This window comes from Trichomycterus rosablanca, chromosome 8, assembly GCF_030014385.1.
Source record: "Trichomycterus rosablanca isolate fTriRos1 chromosome 8, fTriRos1.hap1, whole genome shotgun sequence".
In the NCBI taxonomy this organism is placed as follows: domain Eukaryota; kingdom Metazoa; phylum Chordata; class Actinopteri; order Siluriformes; family Trichomycteridae; genus Trichomycterus; species Trichomycterus rosablanca.
Genome location: NC_085995.1, coordinates 38,551,653 through 38,575,696, shown reverse-complemented (window position 1 = coordinate 38,575,696; position 24,044 = coordinate 38,551,653). Strand labels below are relative to the sequence as shown.

The 24,044-nt window shown below is 43.7% G+C and overlaps 1 protein-coding gene across 1 annotated transcript; it reads right to left on the bottom strand.

Annotated features, from left to right (window-relative positions):
• Positions 1 to 4,138: 4,138 nt before the first annotated feature.
• On the bottom strand, positions 4,139 to 23,073 carry pcdh12 (protocadherin 12). The gene is made up of 4 exons (XM_063000164.1): positions 20,215 to 23,073; positions 16,815 to 16,906; positions 13,450 to 13,598; positions 4,139 to 5,130 (listed from the first exon to the last, which is right to left on the bottom strand). Exons 1-4 carry the CDS (start codon positions 23,071 to 23,073, stop codon positions 4,757 to 4,759), a joined length of 3,474 nt encoding a protein of 1,157 aa, XP_062856234.1. The 3' UTR covers positions 4,139 to 4,756.
• Between the last annotated feature and the right edge of the window lie 971 nt (positions 23,074 to 24,044).

Sequence of the window (24,044 nt, the reverse complement as noted above, 5' to 3'; positions counted from 1 at the left end):
CACATTGTGCTTAGTTATTAGTTTGTGATTAATTGCGATTAATTTGGTTCATTAATCGCAATTAATCTCGATTAAAAAGTTGAATCACGTGACAGCCCTAGTTTTTAACAATGAAAACTGGAAAACAAAATCTACAACTTGTGTAGAGTCAGTATTTGACACACCTTCATTAATTCATCCTCTCAGAAGTTCTGCTGATTTGTGCTTCTGGTATTTTACTGACTACAGCATGATTAATTCATTATGAAAATGTGGGTAGTTCTTTATTTAGGATACTGACTGAATCTAGATTACTAAAAATAAAACAAATGTTAAAGAAATGAATGAAGTAAGAAGTAAATAAAGCCAAACTGATTTTGATTTTAACAAAGACTCAGGGCTGATGGAACAGCATGATGGCGCTCATGTTGCGTCTGGCATTAGTGTTCATTTTATTTAAACTGTCCACAAACTTATTGAGCTCTGTTTAGGCACAGAATTAAAGCTGCTGGGAAATTTGAAATTAGTCACAACCGCAGACAAACAAAAAGTTGAATTAAAACTAAATGGAGACACAAACAGTGTGGAGCAAAGTCATGCAGCTGATTGGCCGTTTGATGAAGGTTGGTAGTGGTAGTTCAATTCAACTGACTTTTGACCAGAAGGTCACTGGTTCAAGCCCCACCACCACCAAGTTGCCACTGATGCCCTGTAACAAGGCCCTTAACCCTTAACAGCTTGCATTGTATTCGGATAAAAGCGCCTGTCGAATGCTGCAAATGTAAAGGCAGGTAACCAGTTTCATCTTGATCAGAGCATTTCTGTACACAGAAAAAATGAAAACATTTTTAATTGAAGATAAATTAATTGTTTTTTTATTTATTTTGTGGTTGACCGTGACTCCTGTTTTTGCCATATAATTTGGTGATATTAAAAGTGTTACTTATCCCTCATGCTACAGCTTTGACTGTCGGTATGATCAGAGTTGCCAGATATGAGTTTTTTTATTTATTTATTAGGATTTTAACACTTTGGTTACATTCATGACAGAAACGGTAGTTACTCATTACACAAGATTCATCAGTTCACAAGTTTAATGTCAAACACAGTCATGGACAATTTAGTATCTCCAATTCACCTCACTTGCACGTCTTTGGACTGTGGGAGGAAACCGGAGCCCCAGAGTAAACCCACGCAGACACGGGGAGAACATGCAAACTCCACAAAGAAAGGACCCGGACCGCCCCACCTGGGGATCGAACCCAGGACCTTCTTGCTGTGAGGCGACAGTGCTACCCACCGAGCCAGCGTGCCGCCCTATATGAGTTACAAGCTTCACAAAAAACAGCCCAATAGACAAGCAATGTTAAAATTCCGTTCTCTTAATGGTTTTAATAAGGTGTGGTCTTTTTACAGATCCTCATATGAATAAAAAACATATAATATTAAATACACCAAGTGACTCAGGAAAAAGTCAACCCATACAATCAAAGTTACTCAGTAAGTCAATACAATGGGAAAATTAAAGTTAAAAGTTACAAAATGTATGCTATCCAACTACCACTGCAACCTAGGGTTTAAATCTGCAGCAGTGCTGTTGGCTGGACGGGCACCTAAATACAGATATGATTGCATGATCGTCTCTCTCTGGAAGGCCCCGTGATTGGTGTCCTGTCCTGTTGTGACTCAGTAACTCAAAAAAAAAATTAGAGACTTGGGAACCACTTCCAGCCAACATGACAGTGGAGGGTTTACATTAGGTTGTAGGGGGACGTTATAATGCCATAGCTGGCAAAACTAACCACCAGTCACACCTCTACTTTTTGTCTACTTCCATCCTCATTTGCATATGCAACACACGGTGTGTAATCTGCACATATACAATGCCATACAAACACACAATTTACATTGTGCGACCAAATTGCACCAATTTACCACAAAATCCTTATTACCATTGAGCCCTGAGTGTGTGGTTTGTTTGTTTTTTTCATGTTAGTAGAAATGACCATATTATCACAAACAACAGAAATCTGAACTGATTAGAAACATTTTAATGCTTAAAAATTCCAAAGAAATTGTATGTTGATTAAAATCCTTCAGTTATTTAACTTTGCTGTGTAATAAACGTCTACCGGTCTTTCAGAATTCCCTGCACGCTGAATTCACATCCAGCTGAGTATTTACAAAAGGAAAGAAGGAAACAATAATTGAGGAGGCGCTGAGAATGTGAGGAAGCAGCGCTGCTGAAATCCATTGTGGTTGAAAATTTCACACATTCCTCTGCAGAGACAGGACTTGCTTTGTGGTGTTTATTCTTAAAAGTAGACAAAGAGCCATTTCCTTCTCGAAACCCCAGCAGAATCACAGGTCGCACAAAATATTTTGGAAGGAAGACACCAGTTTCTTGTAAAAAACTTTTGGACTAGAGCCTGGAGCCTGAAGAAACGCTGAGCTCTCGCTTTCTTATTTCAGTTCCTCTCAATTACCAAACAGGGCATCAGGTTCTTCAATAAGCTGAAGTAAAGAGCAATTGGTTAGCGCAGAGGCCTAATGCCTAAGCTCGATTCTCAGGCACCTACACACAGGTATGATTGGCTGTGCCTCTGCTGTCTTGTCGAGACGACTTCACCACCACCAATGGATGATTTACATTTACATTTTTGGCATTTAGCAGACAATTTTATCCAAAGTAACTTACAGTACTGTGACAGTATATCGTCTAAGCAATTGAATGTTAAGAGCCTTGCTCAAGAGCCCAACAGTGACAACCTGGCCGTGGTGGGGCTTGAACCAGTACCCTTTTGATTACAGGTCCAGCACTATAACCACTAGGCTACAACTGCCTAGAAAGCTTAGCGTGCCTGATTTAGAAAGCTTAGCGTGTCTCTCCAAACGCTATGCAGCTTTATGAGACTCCATTGCAGGAACATCATAGTCTCAGCCCTCGGCCAGTGTGGGTGCTAGTGGTGAGCTTCCAACAAAGGGAATTGGAAACGACTAGTAAATGGTTTTTTTCAATCTGCCGTGGCCTATACCGGACAGACCCTCTGAGCAATTTCTTCTAAAATCATCGGTCTTAGATGTTAATTTTAACTTCGAAGTTTGCTGACTAAAAAGACTTGTGTGGCCACTTACTTGTGTGTTAGCAAAATAAAGCTACACTATAGGCTACATTCAAAAGATAGGCGCTAAAAGCAATGTGTTACTGTTTCCTTTAGAGAAAAGCAAAGTTGCTTATTTATTTATTAATTTTTTTCGGCTTTAACTGCTTGCCGCTGCACTCAAAGTTTAAACTCTGACCCAGTTTGCTGCTAACCTCTTCAAAGCACCGCCAATGAGACAAACTAATATTTATATTTCAATTATTTAGACATAAGAGACACGCAGACATGGCAGAGAAAAACTCATTCTCAATGTTTTGCCTTATTTCTAGTATGACGTTGTGAGGAAAATCCGGCACGACGACTAGTTAACTGTGAAACACTGATACCCCTTTTCCACCAATGAGGATTCGGCTCCATTCCGGTTCGCAAATTTGATTTTGAACCCGGACAGTATAAACGCTTAACGTGAAAAATAAAGTGTAACGTGGCTTGTTGTACTAAAACAATAAGTGATGAATTTGGGCAGTACAGAGCACTTATAACCAGTACAGAGACACTTATAACCAGTACAGAGACACTTTTATAACCTGTAATAACAGAGAGAAATTGAGTGTTTCTGTGTGGTACTTTTAGTACAGTCAGCCACATGACACTTTATTTAGGTGAAGCTTTTTTTTTTTTTTTTTGGTGAAGCTTTTTTTTTTTTTTTGAGAAGCGACTCTCCCGAGAAGTGGATTCAGAACCTCGAGCTGCATAGACACCACACGTGAAGTAAATCCAGCTAAACACAGATACATGTGGAGCTTTTAGACTGGATTTGATGGTTATTTCACACAGATGTTTGTTCGTGTTGTGGAACTTTAAGTCGAGCTCTGAGCAAATCGGCTATTTGCACTGAGGGTCGCGGTGAGAGTGAAGAGCGAAACACTTCTCACGTCAATGAACTAAAGAAAACAACAACTGTGACAAACACGTCACATCTTCTTATTACTGATATTTGATCGATGCTTTCTACATAAAAACAAACATCTGTAACAACAGCACAAATCCCCACAGATAATCTACACGCTCCTCCATCATGTTACGACTCTTTACTTTTATTGTGTAATGCCCACTGTTGATGAAGCAGGCTTGGTTCCCAAAAACTGGTGGAAACGCGGGTCAGTTCTCAAAAAACACCAAGGTTCGAAGAAACCCGAACAGAACAGGTTCTAGAACCAGGGTTCATTTGGTGGAAAAGCTCTATGAGAAATCTTATGGAGAACGACCAATAAGAACCAAAGCAGAACTGCTCGGCTTCACTGAGCTTGAAAAAAGAATATTAATATTACAGTCAAGCACTGTGCATTTCATATAACACTTCCAGTCTAATTACAGATTCATTCAATCATCTTCAGTAACCACATGTCTTTGTTGTGCATGGCGGTGGTCCGGAGCCTGGTCCAGAAAAACACTGGTAAAGTGATGCAGAAGTACATCCTGGATCAGTTCATTGAAAGTAATTATTCATTCATCCATTCACATTTACAGTCTGTCCACCTGCTAGCATGTTTTTGGAGCTAAAAGGTTACGCCCCTTTAAAAAAAGCACCAACTCCAAGTTTACAGGGTCGAAAAACAACACGCTGTAATCATGAGGAGCATCAGAATGTCACGTTTGTGCTTTAAAAAAGTTCAGTAATGGTTCGGTGTGGCACGGCGTGTCTTTTCATTCATCCCCTGATGACCGTCCAGTCCCAGGGAGCGCCGGTAGGCTGCAGAAAGTCTGTACAGGACGTCCGAGCGAGGCTGAGCGTCGGCCTTCTGGGTCAGGAGCATCTCGAACAGCGTGCTAACCTCTGACAGCAGAGCTTCACCTCCTAAAGGTCCCATCTTCTCTGGGGTCTTACCAAAAGTGGAGAAGGAGGTGGAGTCGTCGGGGCTGCAGCTCTGGTTTTCGGGGGGCGGAAGCCCATCGGGGACGTAAAGGTTGTCGTGGTAGTCGCTGGCCAGAGGAAGAGACAGTCGGGCTATCCAGGCTGGGTCAGGGATGTCTGAGAACACATCATCTGCAGGGAAAAGTCAAATATGGTTTAATCATTATAAAAATAATAACATTTACATTTTCAGCAGATGCAAGTCTGAGCAATTGAGGGTTAAGGGCCTTGCTCAAGGGCCCAACAGCAGCAACCTGGCAGTGGTGGGGCTTGAACCAGTGACCTTCTGATTACTAGTCCAGTTCCTTAACCACTAGGCTACAGCTTAGAAGCCTAGTGGTTAAGCAGCCAAGCAGCCAAGCAGCCAACAGTAAACTATTTTATTTCTCATTTTATTTTAGAGCGTACAACACTGGTGCCGGGATCACAAAAAATGCAGCTATAAAAATAATATAATTCTCATAATAGCAATATTATCTGCTATCAGCAGACCAGGCGCCTACACAGACACACGATTGGCTGTGTCCAAAAGGGGAGGGACACTGGCTTAAACAGGGTTCCTGCAGCCTTTGCTAGTCGGTCGAGATGCCTGCACATGGGGGATCACGACTGATCACTCACTCGGCATATTGCATACTGTAAGACCCCACCCCAGGCAGGTAAAAAGAAGTGATTTGTGTATGTCGGAGGGGGGTTGTGACAGCCTCAGCCCTTCTCAGTCGAGGGTAGGGGTGGCAGCAGCAACAAAAGAGAGATAAATTCCAATTAGCCATGACTGGTTTGGGTGAAGAAAGGGGAGAAGCGCTCAAAAAATGATATTAATAAAATAAAATCTGTGTATTATTAGTCAAACCAATGTTTAATACACTTTAATGTGTTTTCAGTTTCTGATTTGTGTCAACTGCAACCATTAATGAATGCTAACATCAGCTAGTTTCTAAGTTTGCCTGAAGTTACAGTTTAGCTAGCAAACGACCCCTCCGACCCCTCCCTTTTTACTTCTTTTTGGGTGGTACAGACATTAATTAAGAGAGTCAGACCTCCCAATCCCCTTAACCCAACCCAACCCTAGAGTCAGACCCCCCAATCCCCTTAACCCAACCCTAACCCTAGAATCAGACCCCCAATCCCCTTAACCCAACCCTAACCTTAACCCTAGAGTCAGACCCCCCCAATCCCCTCAACCCAACCCTAACTCTAGAGTCAGACCCCCAATCTTCTTAACCCAACCCTAACCTTAACCCTAGAGTCAGACCCCCCAATCCCCTTTACCCAACCCTAACCCTAGAGTCAGACCCCCCAATCCCCTTAACCCAACCCTAACCCTAGAGTCAGACCCCCAATCCCCTTAACCCAACCCTAACCTTAACCCTAGAGTCAGACCCCCCAATCCCCTTAACCCAACCCTAACCCTAGAGTCAGACCCCCCAATCCCCTTAACCCAACCCTAACCCTAGAGTCAGACCCCAATCTTCTTAACCCAACCCTAACCTTAACCCTAGAGTCAGACCCCCCAATCCCCTTAACCCAACCCTAACCCTAGAGTCAGACCCCCCAATCCCCTTAACCCAACCCTAACCCTAGAGTCAGACCCCCCAATCCCCTTAACCCAACCCTAACCCTAGAGTCAGACCCCCCAATCTTCTTAACCCAACCCTAACCCTAGAGTCAGACCCCCCAATCTTCTTAACCCAACCCAACCCTAACCGTAGAGTCAGACCCCCCAATCCCCTACAAACCTAACCTACTTCGGATAAAAGCGAGTGCCGTTAGCAGTGGTTTACAGCACGTATTTGAGGTTCAAAGAGCAATATCGCTGGTTTAATGTGGAAGGAGTGGGATAACTGGACCTCCATCCAAAAGCCTGCATGTGGAGAGGAAAACTATTTAAAGGCTTCAAATGACAATGGCTAAAATATTTATCCTCTTTCCTGTAAAAAACAAACAGCTGAGCATAAAGGAATAACAGGAAATGGTGAGAGGAGCCACGCATTGATCTTTATTTAGGGATTTCCTTCAGACTCAGATTCATTTGTCTGTTTACTGTATTGGGGTGTCATTAAGAAAAGAAAAAAATAATTGTCATAATTTATTATAAATTCTGACTCACATTAAGCCCAAAACACTGTGAACACATTTTCGGTGAAAAAGGGAGAAAACCCTAATAAAGAATTAATTCAAAAAGTTTAGATCGCTTCCCCCGACACACATACACACACACACACACGCACACACACACACACACACACACACACAAATTACAACCTCTGCAGCAGCAGCACCTTCACTGACCAGATGATGTTTGGGTGCAAAAGTTCTGGCATTACTCAACTTTCAATTGAAAATAATCAACAGTGACTGTTCCCGTTTAAGGACTGCTGCGATTAACATGTCGGTCAAATGAACTCTACCTAATTAAGAGCAGAAAATAACTGGGCAGTTACTGACCACGTGACAGAAAGCATGTCGTTCCGCTCCAGGCGTTCGATGTGACCTTTGGCTGGTCAGAGTTTCCTCTTTGCAAAACTAATGAGGACCGTGCATGGACACCTGTAACCCCTGACCTTCCAGAGAGCTAATTTAATCACTAGCAGACCTGCTTCACTTCAAAATCGGAGAACACAACCCCATATAAACACTACATGGACAAAAATATAGGGACGCCCCTTCTAATTGCTAACGGGTGTAACATATTTACATTTGCAGCTTTTATCAGACCCAGTTATCCAAAGCGACTTACAATTATGACTGAAGGGCCTTGCTCTGGGGCCCAACAGTGGCAATTTGCCGGTGGTGGCAACCGGCAACCGTCTGATTACTAGTCCAGTATCTTAACTGCTGAGCCAGCACTGCCCACTACCACTAATTACCACTAATAATAAATATATAATTAAATACATGATATAAAGAGAAGTATATGCTTTTAACTTTGCAGCAACAGTTTAGGGAAGGCCTTCAATGGTCAGGACCCCCACAGGACCACCACAGAGCAGGTATTATTTGGGTGGTGGATCATTCTCAGCACTGCAGTGACACTGACATGGTGGTGGTGTGTTAGTGTGTGTTGTGCTGGTATGAGTGGATCAGACACAGCAGCTCTGCTGGAGTTTTTAAATACCGTGTCCACTCACTGTCCACTCTATTAGACACTCCTACCTAGTTGGTCCACCTTGTAGATGTAAAGTCAGAGACGATCGCTCATCTATTGCTGCTGTTTGAGTCAGTCATTTTCTAGACCTTCATCAGTGGTCACAGGACACTGCCCACGGGGCGCTGTTGGCTGGATATCTTTTTGGTTCGTGGACTATTCTCAGTCCAGCAGTGACAGTGAAGTGTTTAAAAACTCCAGCAGCGCTGCTGTGTCTGATCCACTCATACCAGCACAACACACACTAACACACCACCACCATGTCAGTGTCACTGCAGTGCTGAGAATGATCCACCACCTAAATAATACCTGCTCTGTGGTGGTCCTGTGGGGGTCCTGACCATTGAAGAACAGGGTAAAAGGGGGATAACAAAGCATGTAGAGAAACAGATGGACTACAGTCAGTAATTGTAGAACTACAAAGTGCTTCTATATGGTAAGTGGAGCTGATAAAATGGACAGTGAGTGTAGAAGCAAGGAGGTGGTTTTAATGTTATGGCTGATCTGTGTGTATCCGACAAGCTCCTGGTCAGGTGTTCAAATACTTTTGGCCATATAGTGTAAGCCTCTAACGACCGGCATATAATTCCAGGCCGTATATTCTCCCCAGACCCAGACTAACCAGGTTAAACACTAACTAGACTCCATTAAGTTTGTGAACTATTGCTGGTTTACTTCTAATTACGCTGCTCCAAGAGGAAGATGTTTTTAAATGTTCGGAATGGAAGGAAGGATCAAGATTCCTGTGGTGTTTAACCTCAATCGACGGATTGTCAAACCCTCCAGCTGCCTTGAATCTCACTCAACCAGCATCCAGCTCTTAATGATCTGGGCTTTTCATAATCATGGTATTTTTCACATGTGAGCCCTGCGAGTGAAATCGTGTCCTGATTAAAGCCCGTTAAAAAACACAAAGCAGACACGGGTGGCTTATAAGAGATTCTGATGGTGGTGGTGGTGTACTGTTGTGTGTAAGCGCTCAGATGTGGTAGGCTGTGATCAAACGAACCCACATGTACCACATCAATGCAACACTTATCACCACAACTGCTCCAAACCACTGCCGCCCCGTCACATCCCCGGAGCAGATGCAGCGTACACATTTAATCCACGTCTGCTACTTTTACTATTACTCCATCATATAGGTTTGCAGCCTAAATACTGCAGCTAATACACTAATAATTAGAGTATAATTACAGTGGGAACAGCAGGAGAGCCTCATTATTCTCTCAAAAAGCAATTATGTGCTGATTAAAACCAGACAACACGCTCAGATCTCCAACTGGGCCTGACCGTGACCAAACACAAGGCTTCCACTGCAGGAGAGTCTGCTCAACACCCACTCATATTCAAACTCACATTATAGCCTATCGACAAGCAAAGCTGAGCTAACTTATTCGTTAAAAAAGTGTTAATGAAACTTAATATACTTTATAAACTTCATGTTTACAGCACATGTCAAACTCAAGGCCCGCAACGTGGCCCACGAGAGCTTACAAGGCGAATGATTGTCTTAAAATAAAACTCTATGCTGCTTTAAAGCGTACATTGTGAAATCATACATAAACTACATCTCCCACAATGCATGTCGATTTTGTGACCCGTGAAGTGACTGCATCCCGCAACCCGCCACTAGGCTGCAGTGTTTCCACATCAGCGTTTAACTAAGGCGGCTTTCCAACAAGTGGAGGTGAGAAATATCTACAAATGGAAAAGCGTATACAAGTAATGTACTACTGTCAGATATTATTATGAATATAATATATACACAGATCAGCCATAACAATAAAACCACCTCCTTGTTTCTACACTCACTGTCCATTTTATCAGCTCCACTTACCATATCGAAGCACTTTGTAGTTCTACAATTACTGCCTGTAGTCCATATGTTTCTCTGCATGCTTTGTTTCACACTGTTCTTCAATGGTCAGGACCCCCACAGGACCACCACAGATTACAGGTATTATTCAGGTGGTGGATTATTCTCAGCACTGCAGTGACACTGACATGGTGCTGGTGTGTTAGTGTGTGTTGTGCTGGTATGAGTGAATCAGACACAGCAGCGCCGCTGGAGTTTTTAAATACCGTGTCCACTCACTGTCCACTCTATTAGACACTCCTACCTGGTTGGTCCACCTTGTAAAGTCAGAGACGATCGCTCATCTATTGCTGCTGTTTGAGTCGGTCATCTTCTAGACCTTCATCAGTGGTCACGGGGCGCTGTTGGCTGGATGTTTTTGGTTGGTGGACGATTCTCAGTCCAGCAGTGACAGTGAGGTGTTTCAACACTCCATCAACGCTGCTGTGTCTGATCCACTCATACCAGCACAACACACACTAACACACCACCACCATGTCAGTGTCACTGCTGTGCTGAGAATGATCCACCACCTAAATAATACCTGCTCTGTGGTGGTCCTGTAGGGGTCCTGATCATTGAAGAACAGCATGAAAGGGGGCTAACAAAGCATGTAGAGAAACAGATGAACTACAGTCAGTAATTGTAGAACTACAAAGTGCTTCTATATGGTAAGTGGAGCTGATAAAATGGACAGTGAGTGTAGAAACAAGGAGGTGGTCACAATGTTATGCCTGATCATGTATACTACCTTATGTATTGTTTATGTTTTCCCAGACACCCTGTAAATAAAGTATTATATTTAAACAGAATAATATACCCATAAATTGCACCAACATAGAAGATGTCGTGATAAAAAGTGTGATCAGACGTCTGCAGCTATCAAAGCTGAGAAAGAAACCACAGTGAAAGAAAAAAAAATAGCTTCAGGTGAGATATGGACACCGTGGAGTCGGTGTTCAAAGTGATCGGTTAAAAACACACATATATCACCTGGCAAAAAAGGCCTTTATTCACACCACTCCATTGTGTCTAAATGGAAGAGAGCTGGAGATACGAGAAGCCCTGGGATCGATGATGTATGACTGTTTGGTTCTGTGTGTATGTGGGCAGACATGGAGGGGAGTCCCAAAGCTACGGGATTGTATTACCACCTGACAGGACGTGTAAAAGAGAAGAGAGGGAACGTGCGCCCGCAGGACTCCAAAATCTCTAAAAGTACACACACTGTCAGCGCCCGTCAGGGTGAGTAACGCGTTAACAGGCGATACCCTCGAGCTGACTCAACCCAGCCATCACGCCGCTTTTAACAGGGCGCAGGGTGAAAAATAATGATCCTCTGTCCTGACATGAAGGCACTTCGGGTAAAAAAAGGGTTTAAAGGGAAAGCTTTAAAGGACGCTGCCCACGGGGCGCTGTTGGCTGGATATTTTTTTGGTTGATGAACTATTCTCAGTGTATTCTCAGTGTCTTTTCCACTCATACCAGCACAACACACACTAACACACCACCACCATGTCAGTGTCACTGCAGTGCTGAGAATGATCCACCACCTAAATAATACCTGCTCTGTGGTGGTCCTGTGGGGGTCCTGACCATTGAAGAACAGCATGAAAGGGGGCTAACAAAGCATGTAGAAAAACAGATAGACTACAGTCAGTAATTGTAGAACTACAAAGTGCTTCTATATGGTAAGTGGAGCTGATAAAATGGACAGTGAGTGTAGAAACAAGGAGGTGGTTTTAATGTTATGGCTGATCAGTGTGTATAAACATAATTTTTTATTAAATGTACAGTAATCTGACCTGGATGAGAATAAAACTGTAGTTGGGGTTTCAGTGCTGCTGTAATGTTTTTGGGAGTCGACCTTCTGAGAAATGACGCTGGCAGGTCTCGGAATTACAGGGTTGTGAATTATAATTCTGAGATAAATGGCCCTAAAGCTCCGGTCCTGTAGGCCAGTTGCTCTTGATTTTATCCCTGGAGGAGTCTAGGTTCAGTTTTCTCCAACTCCGCAAACTTACATCATTTCCTGAGAGGCTGATAATTAGATGAGTTTAGCAGGCATGCAAGAACAGGAAAGACAATCAGTTTGACAGGAGGACAGATAGATAGATAGCTGGCAAAATGTCCAACAACACCAGTAGAGTCAGTTGATTAGTGGTAAACCAAGGGGGCTTCATTGCAATAGCTAAAAATAAAGACCTTAACGGCTAGATAGATTGTATTTGGCTGCTATCAATCTATAAGGATACGTTTTTATTTTAATGAGTTAATGGTGCTGCTGCTGTCTGATACGCTAACATTCTTCTCTTGCTGTAAAGTTTACTTTAATAATAATACAATATAAAAGAAAATACACTGATCAGGCATAACATTATGACCGACTTGTGTTGGTCCCCCTTTTGCTGCCAAAACAGCCCTGACCCATCAAGGCATGTACTCCACAAGACCCATGAAGGTGTGCTGTGGTATCTGGCACCAAGACTCCTGTAAGTTGTGAGCTGGGGCCTCCATGGATCGGACTTGTTTGTCCAGCACATCCCACAGATGCTCGATTGGATTGAGATCTGGGGAATTTCCTTTGACCACTCTTGATAGATACTGACCACTGCAGACCGGGAATACCCCACAAGAGCTGCAGTTCTGGAGATGCTCTGACCCAGTCGTCTAGCCATCACAATTTGGCCCTTAAATCCTCACACTCGCCCATTTTTCCTGCTTTTAACATCAGCTTTGAGGATAAAATGTTAACTTGCTGTGTAATATATCCCCCCCCACTAACAGGTGCCGTGATGAAGAGATGATCAGTGTTATTCACTTCATTTGTCAGTGGTCATAATGTTATGCCTAGTTGGTGTAAATAAAACTCATCATAGAGCACAGGTAAATTCAGGATGAGGTCATTTGGGATTCAGCATGTTAAAGAATAAACTATGTTATAATAATACAAATACTAATTCTGCTTTTGTCTGACAGATAAGTCACTTGGAGGCGCAGCAGTCTAGAACAACATGGGGTTCAACAGTTACAGTTAGCCGTGTCTGAGGGAGGGAAGGTCGGATTGGGAATAGTCTCCTGCATGGCAGAGCAAAGATCCAAACCCACAATCTCCCGATCGATAATCCAAAGCTCTACCCACTAGGCTACCCCTGTCCCAGTATTAGAGAGAGAGAAGAGAGAGAAGGTATACTTACATATATATTAATTAATTCTTTGCATATCCCAGCTTGTTTGGAAGCTGGGGTCAGAGCGCAGGGTCAGCCATCGTACGGGGCCCCTAGAGCAGACAGGTTTAAGGGCCTTGCTCAAGGACCCAACAGTGGCTGCATAGCAGAGCCTGGATTTGAACCGCCAATCTTCCGGTTGATATCCCAAAGCTCTACCCACTAGGCTACCACTGTGTTACAGTATTATTACCCTCATTTTAATGTAAGAGTATTACCTGTGCTGTTAAGCAGGCTGTTGAGTCCCTCCTCCAGTAAGGGGTCGATCGGCGAGTCCCTGCCAGCCTCCCAGTCCACGTCTCCTGGTTCACTCTCCCCATTCCCGCTGTCTTTGGTACTCAGCCAGTCAGCATCTTGTGCTCCATAGCTTCGGAAATAAGAGGAAAAAAGACACGTTAGCAGAACTAAACCCAGTGATAGATTGATGTAAAGCAAAGTGGTAAAGATTTATCATCACTGACGTTCATGTCATTAAGATATGAAACCACTTCAGCGTTCATGCTTCTGCCATTGTGAGGCTTTATGTCTCTGTTACAGTAAATTTATATCAGTGTTATCAAGATATTAAGGACTTCACTAGACAAAGACCAGGCCAACATACCAAAAACCCAAGCTGTTACTTTAAGTATTGTATGAAAACAAGAAGAAATACAGTACTGAGATTTATGTGTGGTACTACAGTAGGTGTAAAACGATGAGTAAAAAGACCACAGAATCACTAAAGAATGAACAAAAAGATGTGAATGTGCTAATCAGGTATGTGAGACGCACTCCGCCCTGCTCTTACATGCCTTGCCTGTTGTTTACCGGTGCCAAGGTGACTGTTAAGGTCTGTGAGGCATCATTTTCGGGAACTGACTGTTTACCAGTGAGCCACCTACGCTCCTCTGGTCCACATACCAGACTTAGTACACCTTTAATATAATATTTACTCACTCACTCACTCACTCACTCACTGTCTTAACCGCTTATCCAATTAGGGTCACGAGGTTGGGTGGTGCTGGAGTCTATCCCAGCTTTTCAATGGGCGCAAGGCACACAGTAACACCCTGGATGGGGCGCCAGTGTTTTGCAGGGCAAACACATATACACACACACACACACCCATTCACCTATAGGGCAATTCAGTGCCTCCAATTAACTTGACTGCATGTCTTTGGACTGTGGGAGGAAACCGGCGCATCCGGACAAAACCCACGCAGACACGGGGAGAACATGCAAACTCCGTACATAAAGGACCCGGACCGCCCCGCCTGGGGATCGAACCCAGGACCTTCTTGCTGTGAGGCGACAGTGCTACCCAACGAGCCACCGCGCCGCCCCATATAATATTTATTATATTTATATTTAATTATTGTATTTATTATGGTCGGCGCGGTGGCTCAGTGGGTAGCACTGTCGGCTCACAGCAAGAAAGTCCTGGGTTTGATTCTCAGGTGGAGCAATAATTTGCATGTTCTGCCCTTGTCCGAGTGGGTTTCCTCCGGGTGCTCCGGTTTCCTCCCACAGTTCAAAGACGTGCAGTCAGGATAATTGAAGATATTAAATTGCCCTAGGTAGGTGTATGTGTGTGTGTGTGTGTGTGTGTGTGTGTGTGTTTGCCATGTGATGGACTGACGACCTGTACGGGGTGTTTTCTACCTTTTTGCCCATTGAATTGCACCCACCCTGACCCTGACCAGGATAGAACGGTGGTAAAACAGACCATGAATATATGAATGAATATTTTTTTATATTATTTATATTAAATATGTATTTATTATGTATTATTTTATATTTTATACTTAATTTCCTGCAGGATCAGTAAAGTATCTATACAGTACATCTAAAACCAGTGATGGATCTTAAAATAACAGTAGATCAGCATTTTGCAGCAGAAACCAGTTTAAACCAGTGACAACAGGGTACATATATGATTTTGTATTGGATTTTGTACTGAATACTGGATTTATTTATATTTATTCATGTATTCCTGTCAATATAATGGTTGATCTGGTACCCGTCCAACCCAAGATAGAGAAATGAGTAATAGTTTTCATAATTAGCCATCACACACTCACCACTCAGACCTACAGGCAATTCAGTGAAGCCAGTTTACCTGCTGAAACTTGTTTTTGGTTAAAAAAAAATGTCTCGGGGGTGTAAAACTGTCAAACACAGACAGTAACTGGAGCCCAGGGTCAAAAGAGGAGCCTGAAGCTGTGGAACACCAACACCACTGTGGTTGCTTTATAGGACTTTCCAGACTAAAAGTAGCTCTTAATAGCAACAGTGCAATATTAATGTTAATCAGTAATTGAAATACGTTATTGACCAATCAGTATAAATACACTATATGGCCAAAAGTATTTGGACATCTGACCGTGAGCTTGTTGGACAGCCCATTTCAAAAACAAATGCTATTAAAATATAGTTATGTCTATGTGACCTTTTCAGCTAGAACAACAGCCACTCATCTGAGAGGCTTCTCACTAGACTTTGGAGTATGTCTGTGGGAATTTGTGCCCATTTAGTCAAGAGATGACAGCATTTGTATGACCGGGCACTGATGTTGATGTTCCAGTTCATTCCAGAGCTGTTGAGTGGGGCTGAGGTCAGGGCTCTGTGCTGGACACTGGAGTTTCTTTAAACCGAGCTTTTCTTCATGTTTTTATAGAACTTGTTTTGTGCATAAAAGGGAACAGTCATGTTGGAACAGGAAAGAGCCTTCCCTAAACTGTTGCTGCACAATTGGAATCATGTAATTTCCTTTATATTATGGTTATACACCTTCCTAACCGACTGGTCTGTGGCTGTGCAGCCCCATACGCAACAAACTGTGGTGCTCTGTGTATTCTGACACCTTTCTATCAGAACCAGCATTAACTTCTTCAGCAGTTTGAGCTACAGTTGCTCGTCTGTTGGATCAGACCACACGTGCATCAATGAGCCTTGGCTGCCCATGACCCTGTCGCCGGTTTACCACTGTTCCTTCCTTGGACCACGTTTGATAGATACTGACCACTGCAGACCGGGAACACCCCACAAGAGCTGCAGTTTTGTAGAGATGCTCTGACCCAGTCGTCTAGCCATCACAACTTGGTCCTCGTCAAACTCGCTCAGATCCTCACGCTCGTCCATTTTTCCTGCTTCTAACATCAACTTTGAGGATAAATGTTCACTTGCTGCCTGATATATCCCCCCCACTAACAGGTGCCGTGATGAAGAGATAATCAGTGTTATTCACTTCACCTGTCAGTGGTTATAATGTTATGCCTGGTCGATGTAATACACCTGTTAGAAAGAAACTGTTGTGGCTGAAACACATGAATCCAAAAATTACTTGAATGTCCATATAGTGTGTGATGTTGGCGTGTCCACATAATTTTGCCCTCTGAAATAACCGTCCATTGCAGGGCGTCTCACACAGGTTTTTTTTTTCAGATTCTCTCTTATGGCAATTAAAAGATCTGGTAAAGCAACATTAATAACCTCTGTGCCTTTGTTCCATGTATTTTTCATCCCTCATTATGTTTATATTGTTTAATTGTAAACAAAAACATCTATAAAATACATTTAACATTAATATAAGTAAAGGATTTACCGGCCGGCTCGGTGGGAATACTTGTTGCCACGGAAGTTTGGACGAGGCTGAAACTGGCCCTGACGCAGCAAAGACAATAGCTGGGAAATCTGCTGTGGAAATAAGGAAAGAAATCATCATTAGTGTGGACGTGGTGTGATGAATGGGGTCCTACATGAACATTTTTACAATGCATGAGGCAGTACGCAGAGATGTTCACAAGTCACAAAATACGAGTCCGAGTCAAGTCACAAGTCAATATAATAAACACAAAACATAGATTGGAAATGTAGCGTAGAAATAAAGAAATAATCTGTAAGTTCAGATAAAAACAACAACAGATTAGCGAGTGTATTTAGCCGTTTAACTTCGTGCCTTTACTTTCCTCATCATTGTGTAAATGAATGTAATTTCTGTAACAAGAAGGTTCCAGTTAAACTGATACGTTTTGTTTTCATTACTAAACAAAAGTGCTCGATAAATCACGGCACAGCGGCCAAAATCCCAAACACAGCAAAAATGATCATAACCGCTGCTTACCTTAGCTTCTGTTCTTCCAGATGCTATTACATTTATAAGCGTGTGTCCCATTAGGAATAGAATCAGTTATTTTGTAAATGTGCTTATAATTAAAAACCTCCAAACTTTTCACGGTTATGAAGTAAAACAGGAACTCGTTAGAAAGCCGATCGAGCGTTTCATTACCACGTCATCTGTGTGACGCAAACTGAATAAATGCAAATAACAGCATTTCTTACTAAAGATTAAAAATCAGAAGGTCTGATTGGTTCAGAAAGCGGCTCTTTCAACCATTAGCACCAATTCTGTAGGAGCGTTCCATTCACCCCGGCTGTTCCTGTGAAGTGCACTACGTAGGGTATTCCACCGAGCCACCCTGCCGCCTGAGAGCTTTTCATTTGGGTTTAATATTGATTCATTCACTTTTTCATGGTTGCAGGGTTCTAAAGGACAAAAACTTTAGAATCCTGCTTAAATTTGTTACTGTGGTCGATCAGTGTGAATTCGGGACACGCAAACACTGGCGAACACTTGTTTCCTCTCACTGCATGGAGCTCCAGAGCTCCACTTACCTGCTAGTGATAAAATCATACAATGCACTCACTTCAAAAATGACTAACGTGTGTTTGTTTGGGAAGCGGATGCGGCACAGGAGGGGAGGAAACACCGGACTATTCTAAAACAAAAAAACTATTGATTTAAACTGGATGGGGGGTGGGGGGGGGGGGCTGGGTTAGCGGGTCTGACTTGAGGCTGGGCGAGTGAGACAGGAAACCATTCCTACGCAGGGCCTATTCTTCTCAAAGCTGCTTCCTGTCAGGATGCACCTTCAAAATTCAGTCCCAGCGAGGGGGGCAATGACCACAGACCCTGCAACATTACGGCTAAACTTCCTCCCAGTTTCTCTCCTTGGGTCGATTTGCCAACTAGGCCAAGTAGGTGAAGGAGGGTGGATAGAGGTGAGGAATGGTTAGGATGGGGAAGTGGCGGGGAGGGAGGGGGCAGGATCTGCACTCCTCCTGTCTGGCTGTAGAGTTCACTTGAACCCTGTGTCAGGTCTTTTTGGTGCACAGGGGCAGATCATGTGTTAAGGATTTATACTTTACAAGTGCTGCATAAACAGCTAAACTGGCATACAATTACTTTCTTTACCAAAGCAATGCAATAGAATGGCATCAGAACTGAACCCGCCATGACCCTGATCAGGATCGAGTGGTTGGTGAAAATGTCATAAAACAACACAACAGAACAAATATGGCCAAAAGTATTTGTACACCTGACCATGAACTTGTTGGACGTCCCATTTCAAAAGCAAATGGTATTAAAATAGAGTGATCTTCTCAGCTAGAACAACAGACACTATTCTGTGTCAGTTGTTCTGTGGGAATTTGTGCCCATATAGTCAAAAAATGACTGCATTCATGTGGCTGGGTGCTGATGTTGGTCAATAAAGCCTCAGTTGATGTTCCGGATCATTCCAGAGTTGTTGAGTGGGGCTGAGGTCAGGGTTCTGTCCAGGACACTGGAGGCCACAGGGGCACAGTCATGCTGGAACAGGAAATGGCCTTCCCTAAACTATTGGAAGCCTATAATTTCCATTATATAATTGATTTATTACACTTTTTGTCCATTGTCGTGGCTGAAATGCATGAATTCAAAAGAATATTAGAAGGGGCGTCCCAGTACTTTTGTCCATATAGTGTCTGTTGTTTAAACAAGAAATCTAATCGAGCAACTACATGATACATAAGTTTAAAATCTGTTTAGAACTGGTGCCTCAGCAGACAGACTTTCATTTATTTTGGTGGTTTTGTTTCATCTAATATCTGTGTGTCATGTAATACGGTTCGAATTTTCTCCACAGGTAAACTTAAGGTTCGAGTTACACTGTGTGAATCAGAGCCGCCTGAATAAACTCATCCGTCATCTGTCGCTTCAGGCCACCATAAACACAGACGTCTAACTAGAGTGAGAAAACACAGATCTGCTATCACAGGCTTTCATTTATATTTACTTTGACAAGATTGTTTCTACACTCACTGTCCATTTTATCAGCTCCACTTACCATATAGAAGCACTTTGTAGTTCTACAATTACTGACTGTAGTCCATCTGTTTCTCTACATACTTTCTCTACATAGCCTGTTTTCACCCTGTTCTTCAATGGTCAGGACCCCCACAGGACCACCACAGAGTAGGTATTATTTAGGTGGTGGATGATTCTCAGCACTGCAGTGACACTGACATGGTGGTGGTGTGTTAGTGTGTGTTGTGCTGGTATGAGTGGATCAGACACAGCAGCGCTGCTGGAGTTTTTAAACACCTCACTGTCACTGTTGGACTGAGAATAGTCCACCAACCAAAACATCAAGCCAACAGCGTCCTGTGACCACTGATGAAGGTCTAGAAGATGACCAACTCAAACAGCAGCAATAGATGTGCGATCGTCTCTGACTTTACATCTACAAGGTGGACCAACTAGGTAGGAGTGTCTAATAGAGTGGACATGAGTGGACACTGTATTTAAAAACTCCAGCAGCGCTGCTGTGTCTGATCCACTCATACCAGCACAACACATACTAACACACCACCACCATGTCAGTGTCACTGCAGTGCTGAGAATGATCCACCACCCAAATAATACCTGCTCTGTGGGGGTCCTGTGTGGGTCCTGACCATTGAAGAACAGCATGAAAGCAGGTTAAAAAAGTAAGTAGAGAAACAGATGGACTACAGTCAGTAATTGTAGAACTATAAAGTGCTTCTATAGGGTAAGTAGGGCTGATAAAATGGACAGTGAGTGTAGAAACAAGGAGGTGGTTTTAATGTTATGGCTGATCGGTGTATGTGGTCAATGTCATTGAATTAATACAATTTTCACTGTATAGCATTATGTTTCTTACCTGAACCTCGGGTGAGGCTGAAGACAGCTCGAGTGAGTTTTCTCCGAGGGCAGCCATGGATAACCTCACCAGATCTCTCAGCATTTGTCTGTGGTCCGGTTCCTCCGGCCTTCCATTTCTCTCCGAGTGTTTCGGCCTCCTCAGGGTGGCCACCGTCTCTGAGGAATCGCTGGGTAAACGTGCATCTTCAGGCTTTTGCCTTCTCAGAGTGTTGTTCTGCGACTGTAAAGACGATGAAGAGGATGGATTTCTGGCCTTACGCAGGGTCCGGTAGGGCATTCCGGGGGTATTTGGGCAGTCGATACTTCCAGGTTTTCTGAGGGTCTTGCCTTGTGAATATTGAAGCGTCCCGTCGGTTTCTGAGTAGCAGTTGTTTTGTGCCAGGCGAGCAAGCGTTGGAGAAAGACTGAGGTGGTTTTCAGGTTGAGGTTCTTCTGGAGGAGGGGAGCCAGACGACAGTGGCTGGGATTCTTCTTCGGGTGGGTCGTCTTTTCGACCCCTTAGGACAGGTACCAGCTGTATGTCAGTTTTCTGGATGGTCTTTTGTGGCCTGCGAGGGTGAGTAGCGTAGGTGGACTCAGCTTGTCTGCAGTTGTAAGCATGGCTGTCTCGTTTTTCTGGCCGGCAGAAGGTGGTGACCAGTGCAAACGCTAAAAGCAAGAGCAAGCAAGTCCCACCAATGCAGACGGCTAAAAGCATCGTGAAGCTGAACTCAGCCTGGCGTCCGGGAGAGGAGTTCTTCAGGTGGTCTCGGAGATTGATGAATTTTACCTCCAGGGTTGTCTTGGTAGAGAGTGAAGGTCTTCCCATGTCTGATACCTCAATGACCACGTTAAAGGTTTTGGCAATCAGTTCTGTAGCATTGGTGCTGTTTACATATAACTGGCCTGTGGTTTCATCCATCCAGAACAGACTGGCATGATTTTCACCAATTATTTTGAACTGGAGTCGTGCATTGAGGCCGGTGTCAGAATCACTTGCTAATATGGTCGTGGCTAGAAAACTGTCCGGCATGTGTTGAAAAGAATAATTGCCCAAAGGAAACAGGGTGTCTTGGCTCTTGTCGTTAAGCTCGGTCACAATCTCGCCCTTTTCCGCATTAACTGGAACACTCAGCACTGCAACCCCCTTTTTGGGAACAGGATCCATGATAATGGGGGAGTTATCATTGACATCCTGAAGATGAATAATCACGGTAGCACTGCTGGTCATCGACGGATAGCCGTGATCTTTTGCTTCCACAATAAAGGAGTAAGTGGGCGATTCCTCGAAGTCTAATGACTGCTGGACAAACACAGCCCCGCTCGTCGGGTGGACAGAAAAGGCCGCAGTTGACGTCCCCAGATCATTCGACTCTGTAATAAAGTACGACACCCTTCCACTGAGGTCTAGGTCAACGTCATGGGCTTCTAAAGTTAAAATCTGCAATCCAGGCATATTATTTTCATCAAAGACGGCTTCATAAAGAGTCTTGGAGAACAGGGGCGCATTGTCGTTCTCGTCTAGTACGTTGACTTTCAAATGCCTCACACAGGACAGCGAGGGTTCGCCGTTATCCTGAGCTAGAAGCGTAATATTGTACTCCATCTGTTGCTCCCGATCTAAGCTTCCGCTGGTTACGATCATGTAATTGTCTCCATGGATCTGCTTCAGACGGAACGGACCCGAACCGTCCTGTATGCGGGCCCTCACTTCCCCGTTCGGACCTGAATCTGCATCAGAGACCATGACAAGAGCCAGGAAGGTCTCGTTTGCCGCCCCCTCTGACACGGATGCAAAGGATGAATCCGGAGGGGTCCATGTGACATGTATGCGAGGCGCGTTGTCGTTGACGTCTCGAACTCGGACTTGCAGCTTGCAGTGTGACGGTACAGCATTGTGGCCCCGATCCTTAGCTTGTATTTCTACCTCAAAAGATCTCTTCTCCTCAAAGTCCAGCAGATCTTTTAAAACCACGGCACCTGTCTGAGGATCGACGCTGAAAAGTCTCTGGACGTCTGACGGAGCGTGTTTGCTCAGCGTGTACTCAACCTCGCCATTGGCGCCCTGGTCTGGATCTGTAGCGTGAAGGTTGATAACTACAGTGCCTCGTGCCATGTCTTCTGGAAGGTCCACTACTGGGGCACTTTCTTCAAACACAGGGCTGTTATCATTAGAGTCCAGGATTATGACTTTGACCTTGGTGCTGCCAGACCTGGGTTGATTTCCTTTATCCCAAGCCATTAGCGTTAACTCGAAGGATGATTGTGTCTCCCGATCCAGTTCTTTAATAACCACCAACTCTGGCTGTTTTGCACCTCCGGAGGGACGGACATCCAGAGAAAAGTGCTGGTTGGGGGACAGAGAGTACGTCTGCAGACCGTTTGGTCCGGCATCCGGATCCTCAGCACGGTCCAGCGCGACTCTCATGCGAAATCCAGCCGCTTCAGAGATCTCCACCTCCTGCACTTGGTTGGGGAAAACTGGACTGTGGTCATTAACGTCCAGAACTTCCACTCTAACCTGAAGAAAACGCACGGCTCCAGCTTTTCTATAAAGGACACTGAAGGCCAGTTCACAGTGGTCAGCTCCTCTGCATAGTTCCTCCCGGTCCAGCTGACCCAGTGTCGACACCAGTCCATCTCTTTTGGCCACAGTGAATGGCAGAGTCTGACCGTGTTCCACAACCCGGAAGTCCTCGACGGGTCCGGTCTCTCTGCTCTGACGTAGATTGTCCAGCAAACGTCCCACCCTCGTGCCTGCTGGCTGTTCCTCTAAGACGGTGTATTGGATAATAGGGGGAGCAGGGTCCACATTCTGACCCTCATATAATGGGCACAGAGTTAAACTGGACACGAGCAAAAGCCAAATGTGAAGCATGGCTGTGTGAAAGCTTGTCACTCACCAACTATCCTCGTAACAGAAAATAAATCTAAAACATGGCTAAGCACACTATTTCTGTAGATATCAAACTAGCACATTAGCTCTCAACAAGTAACCTTAAGTGTCCTAAATGAACCAAATCATTAAAATTGCTGATACATAAATTTATTCATTTATTAAATTCTTATAGGGAATTCTAAGTTCATCACAAGCAAGTAAATAAGAAATAAAATGCTAAATTAAATAAGTTAATCATTTATCACACCTGTAACAGCAAACCACTTTCTATTCCATTATAAATTAGCTGTAAATTTACATAGTCAAAATATGTAACACAATTTTTAAATACAGTTCATTATAAAAATCATCATCACAAATACAACAACATAAATGCCACTAATCTACCAGCCTTTCTCTACATCAACCAACGCAGTACAAAAGCATTACTTACTCTCACACAGACTCTGATCCATGCTTCACCAACTTTGCTCAGTGTGGAAGTGAGTACTGTGGTACCGTAGGGGTTGGAATGATGATTCAAGGGGGGTAGCCACAGGGCCAATTACAAGAATCTATGCAAAAAGCCACTCCACCGACTCCACCCATCGAAAGAAAAGTGAGCCCTGCAGTGTGCTTTTAAAGAAATACGATCCCACGTCTCTCGTTCGCCGCTTCCAGCTCCACGCGTCTCTCCTCCTTCCCTCTGTTTAAGTAAACACATCAGGAATGGTGAGCGATCCTTGGCCTCTGTCACCAGTAATCAGAGCGCTGCCTAAAATCATACCGTGAGGGATTCCCAGGAACTGAAACAGAGCCCTGGTGGAGTCCTGACACCAGCGTTATTATTACTATAGTAAAATCAGTTCTGACACCTTGTTTTCATTTTTTTAATTTTAATTAATCTTAGGGTAAGAAAAGCTGTGTTGCAACCTTTAAAAATGAAAACATGTAATCTTTGTAAACTTTGT

Bases quoted from the DNA above. Each gene is read 5' to 3' on its own strand.
- pcdh12 (XM_063000164.1), bottom strand. From the start codon at position 23,073: ATGCTTCACATTTGGCTTTTGCTCGTGTCCAGTTTAACTCTGTGCCCA. The intron at 16,907-20,214 runs GTAAGAAACATA...TTATTTCCACAG, and splicing joins CAGCCTCACCCGAGGTTCAG to CAGATTTCCCAGCTATTGTC. The intron at 5,131-13,449 runs GTAATACTCTTA...TTTTCCCTGCAG, and splicing joins CAGCCTGCTTAACAGCACAG to ATGATGTGTTCTCAGACATC.